Here is a 19740-nt window from a genome sequence, read left to right as displayed (position 1 = left end):
TGTTCTTTTTGGCTTTTGAACTTCAGTGTAGTTCTGTGTGTATTAGCATATTTGTTGCTTATATGGGCTTTGTAGATCAGAGCTTCTAAACAGTCTGATACGAAATTGCAGCCAAAGCAGAGTATTGTAGATTGCTACTATTACTTGGTCATAGGCTGTGATTTCTGAGGCTTCCTCTTAAGTTCTGAGCAGGAAAGGAGAGCAATGATATGGAACAGTTAATGTGAGTACTGTAGGTTTCAGAATGCTGTGTTCTGGTTTTGCAGACTGCTCCATAGTCTGTCCTTCCTACATGTCTGTTAGGGAATAATTGCTACAGCTGCTCCTGTTAGAGTTATTTGAGATTGAGGAAGAAGAGCCCTGTATTTGAGCAGAAAAACTATCAGAAGAATATCAAGCTATCTTGAATACTGGTAGTGTCAACAGTTTTCTTTTCATGCAAGAGCTTTGTGGTTTGAACAGTGAGTGATGATCACATAGTGCTGGCTGACTTATCTGCATCTTCCCTTGTGGAGAAGTCAGGAAGGATAGCACAGGAAGGATGGATAGAAAGAGGGGGTTCAAATTTGGGTCTTCTCCCATTTGTTAATCTCAGTCCCAAGTACTTGGAAGTATATTCCCCCAGACTGGCTTCTAGCTGGCTCCTAGTCTGCCAGCCTCCTGATCAGGAGAAATGCTACTCGCCTTCTCTGCTCCCTCCAGGTTGGTGTCAGCAGTTTGGAAATTGTGGCTTTTTATTTATTTATTTATTTATTAATTATTATTTAACATACCTGCATGCTGCTTCATTATGGAGCAGAATCCTTTCTCCAACAGTGGTTTTTTGATTTTGCTTTTTAATACCCTTCACTGGTTTGAAGCTTTTGAAGTAGTGTAGCCAGAAATAAAATCATAGTTTATATGAAGGACTAATGCGAACTGATGAATTAAAAATCAAGACAAATAGTATTGATAATATCATGTTAGGGGAAAAAAAAGCAAAAAAAGCCTTAAAACATAATGAAAAGGAAAAATGATTTGAGAATATGCCAGGTATAATTGTATAATTGTTCTGTCTGGAGATAAAAGAGGAATGTATTTTTGGGTATCAAGCATTACCAAATGGACAAGAGTTAAATTCTTTTTTAAGAAAGAATAGTACTCGAGTAATCAAGTAGTAGAACAATTCTTATGAAATACATTAAAGGATAATTTCATTGAGGTAAAATATCAGGTCAAGGATCATGTTAGAAGAAGACAGCAATGCAGAAACCCCGGAGCTCTCAAATGCTGAAATTTTCAACTGATATTTCCAAACTTGAAGTTACAGTTCTGTTTTCACTAAAATGCAGAACTAATTTGATGTACTTGGCTGAATTGTTCCAGCTCATGGCCAGATCTTGTGCAAAATCCTTACAGCTCCTCTTGGAGGCACTAGAAGAGGAAAGTGGGCAACCTGTCCCTTGGGAACCCACCTTTCCTAGACACTCTTCGGGATAAAAATGGGCGTCTTATCCTGCCCTGGAATGCCTTTGGGGGCAAGGCCAGAGTATGTCAAATCAAGGCTAGAGAATTTAAGAAGAAGGTACTTTTGAGTTCATATGGGATGTGAAATTTGTTCAGTGATTTCTGACTGAATTTTATAGATCACAGATTCTAAAGCTGAAAGAAGTTTAATGTGATCGTGCAATCTGATCTTCTCCATAGTACAGATTACAGCATTTGTATTAGCTAATTCCTGCATTAACTGAATTATGACTAAAAAAAAAAACACCCTATTTTGTCTTGTCTAAAACCTGTAATAATGAATAATGGAAAATTGGATCTGAATCTTGCTATCTGATACTTTTGAATCCATTTGTGAATTGTTCTGATTTTTCCTAAAGAATATTCCTGTGCTTCCCACAGTATATACAGCAAAACAACTCACTAAGCATTTGTATGAGCATAGTGATTGGCAAGGATGTTATTTTTCTTTTCAAATGGTTCAAATAACTGTTTCAAGCTTGACTTTTCAGTAACTGAAAATGTCTTCCATATTGAACAGATTCAGTCCCCTACAGTGACTTGGAGCTCCTCTTTCTATTATGCTAAATTTATGTAACTTCACTAACATTTCAGTAAAGCATACAGCTTTTCTTCCAAACAAGATTATTTATCAAAATTAAGTTCCCGTTATGTTTTCCATTCCATATACAATGGTTTGGCAATCTGCTTTAAGAACCTAGGCTTCACTGAAGAAATTTATTTTAATATATTATGAATAATCTGATTTTAATATCGTGTTATTAATGTCAGAATTTCAGGGAAAATTGATCTCGTACTAGACAATCTCTTTAAAAGGAAGAGAAGACCATTTGTTGTCAAATTACAGATGAGGCTTGATAAAGGGATAGGCTTTGAAGCATGCTGCTTCATAATGAGTGTAATATTTCACACTGCATTTCACACTGCTCACAATATTTCTCACTGTTGCTGTTACTCTGTTTATATCTCAATCTCATAGGCTGGTGTTCCTGTGTCTATGTTGACAGCCTTCTCTTTGGAGTTCTCAACAAGCTATATCTTTTTGCAGTCAAGTTTTTGTCATACTATGGAAAATACCTTCTGAGTAAATGCTTCCTGAATATTTAAGCTAGATCTTTTTAGGGATCTCAAGACAGTTTAAACTACTTGAACTTTTTCTGACGTTCCACATCTTTTTTAATGAGATGATGTTTGAAAATATTTTTCCTTTTTGTCTTTTTTTTTTTCATTGCCAGATATTCTCTTCTTTGACAAAAATGAATAAACAGAGAAAATGTTTTGCAGTCCTGAAGACTGCTAATTCAGTAGGATGCCTTTTTTTGTCTGGTTTACTGGTTTCCTTATTTCTCTTTAGTAACACATGGTAGTCCTAAAGAACGTGTATATTATTTCTTGCCCTAACTTTGTTGTTAAGTTTGTAAGGGAAATTGTTTTTGTGCTACCTCGCTTTTTGTGTTTTCAGGATTAGTTGAAAATATAAATAATTTCATAACATAATAATATGCAACAGAATTTATGGATGGCCCTCATTGAAAGGTGTCAATTTTTAATTGTTCCAATTTAACCAATTAGACATAAGGTTTTATTTTCTAGCCTATTTCTCTCTGCATTTCATTGTGAATGTATGTATAGATTTGAATAGAAATAATTAAGCCAGTTAGGGAATAAGCTTGTTGATATATTTTTGAGCAGCACTTCTTTTTGCTTATTCCCTGATACTTGACCAGACATCTTCCATTTGGATAATCTCCTACAGTCTGCCTGGGGCAGTGTAGTTTACACGCACTGCATAGCCTGGGAATCATGCTGATGTGCAGCAAGATTGTTTCTCAGGGAATCTCTAAACTGTTAATTTTTTTCATAACTTCTTATGTGTGTCCTGCCAATTACATGATCAGCTTTTAAAGTCAAAAGACTATTTTCTGCACCATCTTCTACATAATGTTGCTGAAATAATTGTTCAGTCAATTATGATACCATCTTAACTCAGAAAAGCTTGCAAGAGTGTGAGAAAGCATCTGTAATTGGATGCAGTCCGTGTTGAATGAAAGCAAAACAAGATTTATTAGATTGAAGAGGCAGGAAGAGATGACAACCTTACAATTGCATTATTTATGTAAGTGAAAGGGTATATCTACTTTGTTTTTATTTATATATTTCTGGTAATTCCAGTACATTAGGACTTCAGTACATTAGCCTACTTTAGTGGGACTCTGGTACAACACCAACTATCATTGTAGCTGTTTCTTTCTCAGAAACAAGAAAACTTAAAGCTGACTGGCCTTATTTCCTCTTAACATGTCTTCTCTTATGAAAAAGATAATATTTGATAAGTTTTCTTTCTTTATGTATAATCTTTTGTATTATAACATTTTCTGTTTGGTAAACTGGCTCTTACATCTCTTTAGAATATCATAGAATCATAGAATCATCAGAGTTGGAAGGGACCTTTAAAGGTCATCTAGTCCAACTCCCCTGCAGTGAACAGGGACATCCATAGCTAGATCAGGTTGCTCAGAGCCTGGTCCAGCCTATCTGCAGTAGTGAAATTAAACATGACCTCTGTGTTTTCACTTTTAAATGTACCTTGTCAAATGTATAATTTAACATTATTTATTTATCCTGAAAAAATTATTTGTTGCTGCTGAAAAACCCTTCCAAGTGTAGATCACCAGCCTGCTGATTTGTCCTTTGAATCTCTCATTCCCTTTTAATTTTTTTCTAATCTAACATCCAGCCACCACTACTTCCAGCATTTCTGGGAGTACAGGCACGGTCTTGACCTCAGGAAGAGGTCAAGCAGACTGAAATCATTGTTTTTGTATATGCTATGTGTCACATAGATGGGAGCCTCCACAGCCCCCATCCCACCAAAGCGTGTTATATGTCATGCATTACACTCTGATCCCAGCTGACTGTCTTTCTCACTGCCTTTAAAAGGAGGTACTCCCTCCTATTTCTCCATGTAACAGTTGTCCAGACTGCTGAGGTTATATGATGCAAGAAATCAAGAGGCCACAAGTCCATAGTATTTTTTTGTGTTAGCGTGAATTTAACTTTTGAGGGTTTAGCTTTTTATTTCGGGTCAAAGCATGGCTTATCTTGCCAGATTCATTAACACTCTTGAGAGTGCCAGGTGCTAAAGAGCTCTATTTTTGCTATGCATATCAAGTGTGTCTAGTTTCTTGTGGCCTATTTTTACATATTTCTTCTTCTATGACTAGGAAAAGCCAGGACGGAGAACAAATGAATGACAATAGCCAAAGAAAATGGCTGTGATATTATTATGGGAAAATATAGGGGAGGATATATTTGTGAGTTTCTGTTACTGAGAGGTCAGGGAATTAAAATTGAAGAAAACAGTGAGTATGAAAACAAAATAAAAAGCATAATAGCAATATTTCAGGAGAGGATTGACTATTTCAAAATAATTCTCTGGAAAATGTTTTTAGGTCTTTGAATAAAGATTCTACGACACTAGCAGCTAAAAATTTTTCTCAGTTATTCATCAGTATTCCAGGGTGTCTTTATTTATCATTCAGTGTTAAGCAGTTATCTGTACAAAGGGAGGAGATAGGAGATATTCTCCCAGGAGGAGGAGACATACATTGTAACAGAGAGGGGAGCCTAGGTCAGGAGAACTGTATCTTAAAAATGAACCAATGGCTAGGGAACTGGCAGGGAGGAAAGCTCTATTTCTTTGTGCATAAACCACCAGGTAGCACAGGAAATCTGGTATTGACCTGGCAAGGGCTGGAATTCTGCTATGCAATAGTTTATATACGTATGATATTCATGGAATGAAAAACAGCTGAGAACTACTTGTGCTGACTTGGTGTATAGCAGCACAGCAACTTGTTCCCTAATAGCTCTGAAAAAATTCCTTGGACTAAGCTAATCAGACCATTTTAGTATTCTCTGGAGATCTCTTGGACTTTTGGACACTCATCTTGTCCCCCAAGTTCTCTCTAGACAATATATACCTATATGGTAACTGTTGAGTCACAGCCTGAACCACTGATTGAGCACCTGGGGAAAGGACCCGGTCAGCCCAGGGAGCACAGGTGAAGGCAATTCAGCTCTGTGACCAGAAAGGGTGGAGCCTGGCTGCACCTCTCTTAGACCTCATTTAAGAGCTGACTGCAAGTGGGGAAGGATCTCTGCTTGGAGTTCTCTCCTTGGTGAAGCTTTCCCCTGCAAACCTGGCATCTTCTGATACAGGTGAGCAATCTTCCTTTATAGCGCCTTTCTGCTGCGTCAGTCCTTCCATCATTGCATCTTTGTTGTAGTACCTTTCTCACTGTGTTGCTCTTTCCAGTTGCTACGTTACCTAATGTTGTGGTTGAGAACTGGGCACCTAAGACATGGCTCCCTATGTACCTCAGTATTGTATGTGTATATTTTTTCCCCTAACCCCCTCAACTTCAGGTATTTCTATGTCATTTGTATGTAAGCAGGAGCTTTGACATTGCTTACACTCAAAGGCAAAGAACCGTGTGTTCAGCCGTGTTTAATACCAGAGAATTTCCAAGTAAGTGCATTAGGCTAGCTTAGCTTAGTGCTGTGTTATCATAATGATACATCGGAGGTCTGTCTCAAAAAATGGTTAGAATGAGTTCACCTGCCTGTTCCAGATTTGTCTGGGTTATCAGTTTGTTCTCTACTATAACATACAGAGCATTTTCTTCAACACTGCTACCAAGTAATTCATATCCCACAGTGGATTTGTTTAACTGCGAATTCCAGCTATAATATTTTTTAATTTTTCTTTTAACCGAATGGCATCTTGGCTGATTGAGATCAATTATCTATTTAATTATGATTCTTTCCATCATTTCACCTTTCCTCATTGTGCTTTTGTTTTTGTCAGGGCAGGCTTCTTTCCTGTTCTCTCAAGAGTGGTACCTTGGTGCGCTTTCAAGGTTTTCTTCCTTGGCTGCTTAACTCCTATTCCCATAAAAGATACAACCTTTTCCCATGTTTGAGGAGCTTGCTAAGATTTCTGCTAGCTGACTTGTCCTTTGCCTTACAAATTTTGAATGAAACTGTAAGCTTTTTGAAATCAGGAGTATAACTTCTTTGCTGCCCATTCCAAAAGAGAGTAAGGCTGAATTTCAGCCCTGAATAGGGTAATCTCCTGCATGTTCTCAGAATTTGGTTGATATGAAGTTAAAACTCTGTTTATGTTTATTGTGAGTGATAAATCTCAGAAAATGGCAGAAAAGTGTTATATGAAATACTTGAGTCTGAGTGTTGTGAGTGCTGTGGTATCTTAAATGTTGTGTTGCAGATACTGGCTGAGATTACCTGTGTTATAATACCATTGTCTGCTAGCAATGAACTGAATAGTTTGACCGTCCTCCAAGAGAAAATTACATTTGGAGAAATAAGGAATTATGGTCACTTGTAGAATATGTTGTTCATTTTACATTGGATGCATGGACTTTTATGTTTTAGAAGTCCTGTGATGTATGTTTTGGAGCTCAGTAATTAAGAATAGCTAAGGACATCCCAGGAGTTTGGTGACGTCCTTCCTTTATATTCTGTTCTTAGGACAGAGTGTTTTTTTTTCTTTTGACCAATTAGCTTAACAATATATATTCAGCCATCTTAGTGAGCAATGGATGCACTATCTTGCCTGTGAAGACAACCAGAAGAGACAGCAAAATGTAAGAACTAATCTAACACTGTTTATTTCAATTAAATAAAAGCAAACTTGCATCAGTTGAATTACTAAAACAGAAAATACTTTGGACATTATGGCACAGAACTGTGTTTTTCTCGTTGTCATAAGCAATGTGCTGCGTGGTAATCATTCTTTTTCAAGCTAACTGAAATGTATTGAAAAGAACAATGAAATACAAGGTTTTACAAGGCATATTTTGAGATTCAGTTATATACCCATTTGTAAATGTTACAGAATCAGGGTGATGTTATTCTGAAGATGTCCATCATTTATTCAGCAAAATAAAAAGAGTGTAAGAAAAAGGTCTTTCTTTGCTTGAGAACCTCAAAATGGAAGACACTGAAATAATCTGATGCATTAGAATATCTAAGATTCATTCACATTGAGACAAACTCCAATAGTTAAGTTGATGTAATGTTTATTGAATCACTTTTTTTTTGACTTCTGGGCATGTTTTAAGTACAAAAATCTATTGAAATAAACTTTTTGTTTTAGTAGCTTGATTGTGTACAATGATAGTACGTGCATTTTTCCTACTCTTGTTGGATGGTGAAAGGGTTATCATCTTATTTATTGCCAAATACTAAACTTTGGGCCAGTTTACCTCCAAAACTAGTGAAGGTTTCTCTATGCAAGCCTGTGAGGAAGGTTTTTTATTTATGAAGTGAGAGAAGATCTAGTAGAGTCAAAATTCCAGTGGGTTAACCGTGCTTTTGATCTTTCTGTGGAATACTGGTGTTACATTAGGAAGTACACTTCAAAAGTGATTTCTTGGCAAACATGAATTACTCAATTGAACATAAGTCTTCATCTATCTGAATGTTCACAGTGGAGTACTTAATAGAAATTTTTTTAATCATATCCTGGCAATAAATGTGGTCAGAGCTTAACATCATGTTTTGTTTTTTTTTTTCCTCATTAACTGTGTTTTCCTATTTAAAAAAAAAAAAAAAAAAAAAAAAAAGAAATCCACCAACAATATAAATCTAAGGGTTATCCCCCCCTTTGAAGGCTATTCTTTTCCACTGTACAGAACTGCAACCCAGAAGCATGGAGGAAGGCCTGTTATTGCAAAGGCTGGGGCTGGGCAGCAGTGCTGAGCACAGAGGGCCTGTGCTGGGGATGTGTGGGTTGCCATGACGGCAGCTCACTGCTCCAAATGCTGAGACACTGCATCTCCAGAATGACAGTGACCACCTGCCTGCAGCAGAGACCTGGGATTTTCTGTGTCCTGGGCACTGTCCTTTTTGTGAAGCTGTTTGTGTTTCTGTTCTCCAGCCATGGCTGCTTCTAAATAATCCCCACTAGGAGTTTATTCTGTGCCAGCTGATGAGGGAAATTTTCGCGTCTAAACTCCGTTATGCAAGTAACAGATCGTGTTCTGCATTAAAGAAGTGTAAATCTTGATGCAATCCACATAATTTATTATGGATTTAGTCTAGTGCCTTATCTTAGGGTGTGTTCGAGTTTCTGCTTTGAGAAGGAAAAAGACAATCTACTAAGTCTGTTGCTGGCAGCAAGTGAACCACAGCCGATGCAATCTAGAGAATATCTATGTTCTTTGCAGATTAAAAAAAAAAAAAAAAAATCTGCTTCTCTTTGGGTTTACATTTTTCATCTAGGTGGAAAAAATATGGAGTAAGTTGGAAGAAAAGGGTTGTTCAAGACCAAAGAATTCCCATCTTGTTACATGTAGCATTTGGTACATGCTATTGATAAATGTAGTGTACTTTTGATATCCAAACAACCCAGATGTTTTTACTGATACAGTGCTGTATGCAGGTTAAAATCTAAAATCATTTGATTAATACTAGGTTCATGTGTGGTAGTAGTTATGCTGATTTCTGAAAAAGTTAAAATGACGTAAGCTTTGAATATAGCTATTATAGATTACACTAGCATATGGCTGAGACACTGTTACCATCCCTATCACAACAGGCTCTAATTTTAGAATGTCCTTTATTGGTTACAGCTAAGTTGTTTTCTTTTTTCATTTTGAGAAAAGTAAAGGGTGTTTGTGTTTTTTTGTGTTTTTTTTTGAGATGTTTTAAAAATCATGCTCAAATCCATTGAGCTTTGTGGTAGCACAAAGGAAATAGGGGAACAGTGAGTCATTAAAGTAGATGCTCTAGAAGATTGGATTCTGTGATTCTGGTTGAATCTTTTCCAAGCACTAAGGAAAAGTCAACCCAGTATCATATTGTGTTAAAGAAGTCTCAGAATTTTGGCAAGATTTTGCTGCTGGATTTTTTTCTTTTCTTCTTGGTAAATACTTCAAAAATTTGACTTTGGCAATACCAAAGTGATTCATGCTACATAAGAGGTGCCAAGAAAGGACTGCATAAGTTGGGCATACTGATATTGGGAGGTGCTGCTGCAATATCATTGAGCATCAGTGTTAAAATAAGGTGCATTTCTGAAGTCGTGTAAGTCCTTGTAACCCAAGATCTGGTTTTGGTAACTCATAGTGAGCACAGCCACTTGAAAGGGTGAAATATTTAGGTCCAGAACTTGTTTTATGGGATGTCCGGCTGCGTGCGGTTGTTAGAGTTCTTGCAAAAAAAAAATAACAACAACAAAAAAACCCACCACCAACAACAAAGCCCATAACCCAATGCTCTGTGACTTAACTAACTTATAAGGGTATAATTTTGTATAGGGCTACAAAAAATGGGTTTTAATCATGGCGCTTCACATACATCCGTTCTTCGACCATTTTTATTTCGTGATACAGCCATCACATCTATATATATCTCATAAGAGCTATGTAGCTTTTACAAGATATAAAATTCTACAGTCCTTTTTCAAATAGCTTTCATACTATTGTGTAAAATATTATTTTATAGGTTGTTCACTTATGATGTGGTAAGATATGAACAGACACTTAAAAGGAAAAAAAAATCCAGATGAGGTAGTTAAATGTTTTTTATGATCAGTTAAAAAATATTTTCTGCAAAACTGAACATATTTTGATTGCATAAAACTAAACATGCACCGATGAGAGTTACACATATAAAATAAAGCCATTATGGTCTACTTTTTTTTCCCTTTTTTTTTCTCCTTAGAGGAAATCGGTGCAAAAAGCACTGACCTAAAAGAATCTTGAAATCAAAATCTGTTCTCTATGTTTCCAGATACTTAAGATTTTATCTTTATCCAGATTTGGGATAAGATCAGTAAAGTTTACACATGGAGAGGTGTCAGTTCTGAAGTATTTGGCAAAATATTTGGATGTATATTTCATCCCTCTTTTTTCTAGAATGCTACTGCTTGTGTCCTGGAATAGGAACAGAAGCACCAGAGATCTAAATTATTCAATCTAAATGAATAATCAAATAGGGATTTTGAGTATATGACTACACCGTGCTAATTTTGGTTGATTTCAAACATATGGGTAACTTTTAGCAAATAATTTATCTGTACATTCCGTAGAAAATTTAATATACTTTATAGTGCAAATATTATGCTTGAAGTATTCAAGATCCTGAGAACTGGAGTTTAACATTGTTTGAGGATGTGTTTGTACATGGGCTTCCTAGGGAGAGATCTCTGTCCAGAAATCAAGAAAGTCTGTGAAAGCAGAGTTTCAGTCTAGATTAATGTGAACACTAAGAGTCTATTGGTAATTTCCATAAAGTGTCAGCCTTGCTCATTTCTCTCTGACTTTGGTTCCTATTTCCCCTCACTAAATGATGCCTCTGTGGATGACTGCTCTCTGAGTTGGTGCTACTCAATGCAGAATAGATGTCACATTCCAGCAGAGTGAAAGAAATTATGGCTGAAATAGGAAAATGAGTTGCTAGTGTAACATTATATGTCAGTAGTGTTTCTAACCATGTAAAAGATTGTGACTTAAGATACTAGCCAATTTCTTACTGAAAAACTATTTCATCTTGATTTCCAGATGGATGTTGTTAGTCTTATGTCCACTTTTTTCTCTCTTTGGCAAAAGAATACTTCTCTCATGTTACGTGGAATATCTACCAATTAGAATTTTTTTACCTTACATTTTCTGTCAGTCAAACATATAACTGAAAGGATTGTGAAGGTGAATTTTTTTTTGCCATCAGAGTAAGGCATATTTGATTTTTATGTATTGTTTGACACTTCCAAATCTTGCACTTAGGACAAGAATGCTTTTGTCCATAATCTGGCTCTGTGAAATTTCATGAGATCAAAGCTCAGGTTGCAAACAGAGTTTTTGAGTTCAACTGACTGTTGATAAGAATATGTAGGTGATTAAAGATAGAATTTTTTTTTTTTTTAACATGAAGCTTTCTTGGCTGAAAAATAAACATCAATTTCCATTTAACTGAAATTTTTTTCGCTGTGTATCTCTGGGGAAGAACTGGAAAAAATACAAGCAGTATAATGATTGTCCTTTAAACCAGAGGCATTAAAACTATTAGATTCTGATAAAGAACATTAATGCATGGGGTTCACAACATCCTGAATATGCATCAATGATAATAAATTCAGATTCATGGAAGTACTTTGCAATATAATGTTTATGCAAATTTCACTGAGAATTTGTCCAGAGTGATTTATATAAAATTACAGAAATCATACATGCCTCTACTGTTCACATTAAATAAGTAGTTAGGGCTTCTTAGCAGACCTTTCATTTCTCACTGTGATTTAAAAATGAGTTTGATTTCTGATCTCGGTGTTTTATTGCGCGTTCTCCTAAACATAATGAAATCTCCTAAAATAATGAAATAATTGTTATGGATCATAATTTAAGATAAATTCCATTGAAGCTTCCTATTGAAGATAAAGATGGTGTCAGCAACAACTTCTATAAAACACTTTTTCAGTGAAGGTAAAACATTGAATTTGTTTTTGTGCTTGACTACTGCATTGCCAGTCAGATAAAGAAGGAAAATAATCTATGAATTATAGTCAGTGCTAAAGCAAACAAAGGCTTTTAGTATAGAAGTCAATTTTTCTCTGCTAAGTGCCAAAGGATCTGCCTCCACGGACATGAAGGGAGAATCTGCTTGACCGTAAAGGAGAAATGGTCATGGGTCTGTGCTTTTGCTGTCATTCTAGAAGTGGCTGATTGGCAGCTTAAGCTACACCAAGCACCCACAGCCAGGAGTGGGGCTGCAAGGATCTGGGCGGCTCCTGCAAGCTCCAGGCTTCCGTTGTGTAGGAGTTGGGAGTTCAGAGAAGGCTGTGAATGATCCACATTCTTAACTGCTTTCCCTTGATTTACATTTGATTCTGAACTGCTTAACCACTGGTGGATTATTTCAATTTTCCTGGTGAATAATGCATAAGGGTATATAAGTGGAAGTTCCCTGGCTGAGTGGGCTGCAGATGAAAAGTGTCAGCTCCTTCGCAGCATTAATGTGTGACTTGTTTTTTCCTCAGGTTAAAGCTGTAGAGAACCTAGACAAACTTTTTTTTGACAGCTCCTACAAATGCCAAAATATTGCCGATGTTTGCTTTTTCTCTTCTTTCTCATTTGAATACCTGTTATTACAGTGGAAAAACTCAGTTGCCAGTTTTGCATTATGAATTTGTTTTCCTCAGGACTCCCCTTCAAAATTTCAGTCCTACATTGTTGTACCTGCTGCTTAAGCTTTCTGAAAGCTGACAGGAACGAGAATGTCTTTGTTTCTCTGCCTTTAAGGTTAATTTGTTTTACTGGCTTGGACAAATTTCATCTGCTCCTTTCTTGCACTTCCTTATTCGGCAGTATGTTCCCTCAAAGGGTTACTGGGGTATCTATCCCACCAGCAACCCTGAGGCACAGATACAAGTATGTTTTTTGGTTTTTTTTTTTTTTGCATAAACGTGGAATATTTGACATAGGTGTATGTGAAGACCACAAATTCTATAGTAATTGATGCAACACTTACTGTCACCCGTGGTGCACTTGTAGGCAAATGTCTACACATTTTCCCTTACTGGTTGGATGTTTTTAATGTACACTTGTGTGCCCTGCCATAGGCAGAAAAGATTGGAACTTGGTTAGTGTCTAGCAGTTCTACTTTCAAGAATGTCAGAAAATTAAAGCACTGCTACTGTTCTTGTTTGCTTGTGGTTAGGCTTAAATTTACAGATGTTTATTTGTGATCATAATTTGATCTCTAAAATGTCAAAACTCTGCAACTTACACTAAACCATTCTAAGCCATTCTAAACCAAGTGTTTAATCAGAGTAGACAAGTATGTAATTCGAAGGCTTCCAAGGAGGTGTGATGTATCAATTATCTTGGAAAACAATGTTTGATGTGATTCCTTCATAGTGAGTGGGATTGAAAAAAAAACCCTTAAAACGTGAGATCATGCTACTGAAACAAACAGGCCTATAAAATACAACTCTTCAAAACTTCCAAATATTATTTGAATTTAGGCATCCAGACATGATAAACACATTCTAAAGTGTAAAATGTTGAGCTAAACTTAGCCTGATTGGAAAGATTGAAAACTTGCTTAATCATAGAAGTGATACAGTAAACATGACAGAATTGTGCAAATGTTTGAAGAACAGTTCTGTTTTAGTAGTGATGACAATAGAACTCTGAAAGTATTTGGAAACAGTCCTAAGAGTATTTTGTAAACTTGTTTAGGATTTGATGTAGAAATGCTGAAATTGGTAGTGAAAGGTTTGGCAAAAATGCATGTTACTTTTTTAAATCATATGAGTTCTCAAGATGTAATCAAAGAGTAGAATCAAAAGAGGGATAAGTGTGAAAAGAGGAGATTGAAGTTTGGAATAATTACAAATCACTCTATAAAAGCCATATATGATCTCTTTGTGGTGGGAGAGCTATGATTCTGAGACCATGGGGTCTGACATGATGGTGTAGTAGTAGAGCCTTGTCCACAGCTGTGAAAAGTAGTTCCTGCCTTTTACATGTGGAACTCAGTACATTGCAGGTGAAGCAGGTTTTCTCATTGTTCTAGTCTTCTAAACCTTATATCGCCATCCTTCTGCTGTCCTTAATTACTTTCAACACTCTTCATTACCTTCCATTACCTCATTTATCATTACATCACTTTTATCACCTCATTTCATGTGCAAAGTGACAAGGACAGAGGAGCGGAAGAAATGCGACTCGGTTCCGCAACTCTTCTGTTTATTTTGTCCATCTTTTGATTTTTTTTTTTTTCAAATCATGTCATAAGAACTTCACTTACATAATCTTTTACTTTCTAATTTTTTCCCCCTAAAATCTAATTCTGACGCCTAACTTTTTGATGTTGCCTTCATTCCTTCCCCTTCTGAAAGGATCCTGCTTCTCATATCCAAGTAGAAGTCCCCGGAATCTGTTGCTACCAGGTAAGGGTTAAACCACAGTAATTTTTCTGTTTGGGGATAATGGTAGAAGCATTTGATTAATTTTTTATTTTATTTTATTTTATTTATTTATTTATTTATTGCTTTTACTTCAAGTGAAGGAAAGCCAACAAAACACAAATGTATTTTAGGAGCTTAGCTGATCACAAGGAAATGCTTCACAAATCAGTATCCTGTTATCTTGAGCCTGTTTATGTTGCTAGTAGATGGGTGGAATTGACAGAGTATTTGTAAGCGATACTGAACATTTATATTTTCAAAAAAAAGTAATGTAAATTCTGCCTGATCTCACAGACTTGTTGAAACGGCCTTTCAGCCTGAAATCTGTATGTAGGAGTATATTCTATGTAATTCACTCTACCTTTGTTCCTAGAAAAGCCAGTAAACATGCAGCAGGAAAAGGGCAGCACTTAGTTTGCAAATTTCTGCTTAACATGTAAATACTATATGGTATTCACCAAATTATCAATTAATAAACTAATAAGTCACAACAATATGTCTCTTGGAAGAGATTCTACTGGACAGTAGATTGTTTTAAACACAGAAGATTGTTTCAAATTTCAGAACTGCAGATTGAATTGTACAAGAAATAGGGAAGGGCTCCTTGCATAATTCTCAGTTTGTCTCCTATTCGCTACAGAGTGAATGAAATGTTTGATGTGTTTTGCATTGTTTTATTTTTGCATGAAAACCTTAAAGAATATTGTTTGATTTTGATATTTTTGATGGGCATTAGGATACTAATTATGTGTAAATATTTTCATAAATATAGATAGGTTTGTATTGTCATTTTGTTTGTTTTTCTTATAGGTTTCTTTTAAGAAAATGTTTTTAACTCTATCTCTACTGGTATTTTACTTTGTTTTAATGTACTGATGTTTTAATGTGATTCACAATTCAATTGTTAATAGGAGGACTCCAAATTTCATCTGACAGTGTTGGCTGGACCATTTTCAATGTATTAAAGGAATAGCTGCTTAATTCAAAGCCACTGAAAATTGGGCATAAAGGTCCTAATATCCTAATTCTGGAATCTCAGCCAACAGTATTGGTGTGACACGGAAGTCTGTGAGGTACCTGGATGATTATTGCAGTTCCAAAAATTCTGTGAAGTAGAGGAATGCTTCTACCAGATATGAACTCAAAATTACCGAGTTTATTAATGTAACATTTTAATCAATAGCAATTTGGCTGACCAAAGCTTACATAGTTTCCTTCTAGTTTGTCTACAGCGTATTTGTCTGTGGACACACACAGCTGAGTATGTGCATATCCTTTTTTTCAAAGTGGAGAGAGTAACAGAAGCCATTTTAGTGTGAGAAAGTTCTCAACGTTTTGAAATAAAATGCTTCAAATATAGCAAACGAAGTATCTTAGGTTTCTCAGTGTCCTGTCTATTAATAATCAAAAGTATAAGCTGATTATCATCTTAGGTGAATTTTGACTGTACTCTTGTGTCATTTATCTCTTTGATCTCTCTCTGTGGATCTCTATTTTGGTAGTGGACATGACTAATAGTTGATGCTGGGTCAAAGGAATGTATTCGGAATTTAAATGTGTTGCAGCAACAAAAAAAGCCACGGTCATGGTTTCCAAAATAAATCATGTATGTAGCCTTTTTTACTGTAGTAGAATTTGTCTTCTGTATTATGAAGAAGATTTGTCCATCAAAGTCTTGGTGAGAGGCATTCAATAAGAATATATTTAATTATGATCTTTTATTTTTTTTTCTCAAAGGAGAAAAGAGATACTCAGTGAATTAGTTTCACATTGCTACAAGAAGTAGCTGGTATCTAGATTGATGTTTATGAAAACTGCCCCTCTTTGGTAATACTGATGCAGTTGACAGCTTGGAGTTTTACTGAACAATTTAGCCTAAATTAGAGATGCTTAGATACTTCAATTATTTTGGGTGAGAGTTCAGTATTAGGAAAGCCAAAGCTTTTATGAAAATATTTGATGATCCTCTGTAGAATGGGTTGAGCTGGAAGGGGTAATTAAAGGCCATCTAGTCCAGCTCTACTGCAAAGAACAGGGACATCTAGAGCTGGATGAAGTTACTTAGAGTCTCGTGGAGCCTGATCTTGAATGTCTTCAAGAAGACATCTCTGGGCAATGTGTTTTAGTACCTCTCCATCTTCCTTATATGGAACGTCTTCCTTATACCCAGTCTTACCCAGTCTAAATCTCCCTTCCTTTAGCTTGAAACTATTTTCCCTTATTCTGTCAAAATCCTTTCAAAATGTATATCAAGTTAGTCTCATTGAAGTGATGATGCGCTGTGCTGTAACATTAATGTTCTAAGACTCTTCTCCTGAGCCTTAGCTAAAATATAGGAAATTTTCAATGCGGTTACACTGGGTTGCTATTCTTGATTTCAAGCTATAATGAAGGAACTTCAGAGGGTTTTTTCCAATTTTTTTTTTTTTATTTTTATTTAAACTGTGGTATAACTTGGATTACAGGTTGTCAGAAGCAAATTGTGCTACATTTTCTTCCATGGTTACAGCCTTTGTAATGAAGTGTATAGATGTACCGTGTACTGTTTTTATTGGAAGTTGGAAATTATCTCAAACTGCTTAGTTTTATGACATTTTTTTCTTGTCAGAATCTGCCATGACAATTGCTTAACAAAAAAAATTCATACCTTTTAGGTTCTTAATTCTGCTCTGTCTTTACCTGATAAAATATTTGTAAATACACAGTATAGGGTGATTGTCTTACATCTATAGAAGGGGCACTGAGAGTTGATGTAATTCTGAAACCAAGTATGCAACTGAAGAGAAACTTACACAAAGTATTTTTTAGGAGGGATAGTTCTGAAAAATGCCCCACTGGGTTGCAAAACTGATGAGCAAAACTGCCAGTCCTGCTTCCTCTAATTCATGCCTCCTCAGTATTTTTGGACTTGTTCAGAGTCAATTGTCGAGCCATTCCCTAAACCCCGCAACCTCCCAGAGCAGCGCCACTTTCATCAGCACGTTCTGGTCCAGGGAGCATAGTTAGAGCAAAAGTGTGCCTGACTTGTGCCCATCATCCAGGCATCCCTGTGTGATGGTAGGAAAAGCCTGTGAGGGAAATCTGGGTCAACAAGTGCTGCTATAATGCAGCCCCAAAACCAAGGAACTCAAAACTTGCCTAAAGTCGATTTTGTACAGTTCTTTTCAATGTATCTCTCAGGACAAAATTCTTAATACATTAAATAAGAAAGATGAGCCTTTCAGATGCTAAGGAAGGCATGGTTTCATAACTAATCATTTGAGCAATTTGGAACACTAGATAATCACAAATCATATTCAGTTATTGAAAGCAAATGACAACTTTCCAGTAACAGCTTCAAAGCTGTTTGCTGCCTTCTGTATTTTCAGAGGCTTCTCACCATGTAGAAGGAAGGTTACACCAGGACACATCTTTTGATATCATCTGACATTATGCAGTGCACCCATCACATTGCATCATCATTGAAATAAACACTGTTCTGATCATGTCTTTTCCTTCCATTAAAACTTAATAACAAAAAATGAAATTGCACTTGAGACCAAATGAATTCCTACTAGCTTTTTTTTTTTTTTTTTTTTTTTTTTTTTTATACTATGTTTGGTTTTAAATGCTAGATTAAGTTGAGTTGGAAGAATATCATCTTCTCTGAAATCAGCAGTTCTAATGAACAGGTATGAAGGTTCAAGGCTTTACCCTTTGTAACTTCTAGATGTTTAATTTTTCAAAATTTAACTGGAGAAATCGGATGTGCTGAAGATCTGGTATAGCACAGCAGCTAGATGAATGTTATTTTTCCAGCTTGCTCTCCTCCTGAAGCACTTTGTGGGGGTGTTTTCAGTATTTCCAGACTCCTGGGAGATTTTTTTTCTTCACAATTCTAATGCCTATCATTGTCAAAATTTAAATCAGTAATATATTGATGCAATGAAAAGACATGATTGGGATTACCAAATTAAAGGAAAAGAAAACAAGTATCAGAATCCTTCTTTCTTGATTGTCCTTTTATGCCTGAATAGTGGCAGAGTTCTGGTCAGCACCCAAGTACTCACATGTTAACAGTAAGTTATACTATTCAAGGTCTGCCTGTATGCCTTTTTTGCCACTGTTTTGGTGGTGTGCTTTTTTACTTTGCGTACTTCTCTCTCACTGCGTTTACTTTTGTGTAATTTCTGTAGGGAGCTTCAGCACTGACTTGCACAGTAAAATAGCACGAGTAAATTATTTAAAATAGGTATAGTCACTTCAGTGTGATTTAATAATTAAGAAACCCTTTTAAGAAAAAGGCAGCTCCACAGAGACTTCTGGTTAAGTACTGCAAACTCTCATTTGCAAACTAGTAGCTCCGACCAGCAGCCCCGAAGTTTCTGAATTACTATGCAGTTGTCAGCTGTGACAGCAACAGGGAGAGATTCTCAATCTGCCTGTAGTCCCTGGTGTTTATGTTAACCATTTCATGAATGCTGCATTTGACCTTGTAGATCGAGATATGGGAATCTTTAGTGTCAACAAACTTTAGGAGTCTATCTCTTTTTGTTTTATAGCAGTAGTTTTTTTTTTTTTTTAAGTAAAATGAATAAAATATTCCAGGTATGATCTTTTCATGATTTTAAGGGACTGTACTTCCCAACCCTCTTATCGTGATGTTTGAGTGTATGAAGATGCAAACTGACTATCCTTTTTTGCTTTCTAATTATTTTGCAAGTTCAGGACTAAATTATCATTACAAGTTCAGATAGTTAAACATTACCTGTCTTGCTCTTTCATTCTTCTCTTTTAAGGAATTGTTGTCATATGCATTTGCGTTATCAAACTTGAATCTGTCATTTTAAGTAAACAATATTTTATTAACAGATTGCTCTGCGTATGCACAAATCGAAGTGCTAGTGGTTTGATTTCCACATATTTAACTATAAGTACTTGTGAAGCCCAGTGTAAACTGTAATGTTAGCTTTAAGTTTCGTTTAGGAAATTATCCAGAGAAAGATATTGCCTAAGGATATAAGAATATTTTATTTCCCTGAGAAAACAGAGTGGTTGCGATAGAACAGAAAAATTATCTAATGAAAGCTTTCCATAGATGTATACTTCTGGACAGAATTAGAGTAGTCAAGCCACACTGCATAAAAGTGTTGAATTTTCTGGGATATGTTTTTGAAATAAGTTTTCTTAGTGTAGATCTAAATACTTCCTTCAAACCCTGGAAGGATTGAAAAAAACTTAAGTGGTACCCTACAGAA

At 35.9% G+C, this 19740-nt stretch overlaps 1 protein-coding gene across 6 annotated transcripts in view; it reads left to right on the top strand.

Annotated features, from left to right (window-relative positions):
* The window catches only part of SHANK2 (SH3 and multiple ankyrin repeat domains 2), a 336255-nt gene that overhangs the window by 85261 nt on the left and 231254 nt on the right, over positions 1-19740 (top strand). For 5 of the 6 annotated variants that reach the window (XM_042813887.1, XM_042813890.1, XM_042813888.1 and 2 more), the window contains one exon: positions 14435-14485. The exons of the other annotated variant lie outside the window; for it this stretch is intronic. In XM_042813887.1, coding sequence (XP_042669821.1) covers positions 14435-14485 — 51 coding nt within the window. The remainder of the gene's footprint in view (positions 1-14434; positions 14486-19740) is intronic. 6 annotated transcript variants of the gene reach the window in all.

This window comes from Centrocercus urophasianus, unplaced genomic scaffold (genome assembly GCF_019232065.1).
Source record: "Centrocercus urophasianus isolate 14NV4802_14NV808 unplaced genomic scaffold, USGS_Curo_1.0 seq_14, whole genome shotgun sequence".
Taxonomy (NCBI): Eukaryota; Metazoa; Chordata; class Aves; order Galliformes; family Phasianidae; genus Centrocercus; species Centrocercus urophasianus.
The sequence above is the reverse complement of the archived record's forward strand: the minus strand, read 5'-3'. Positions and strand labels throughout refer to the sequence as shown.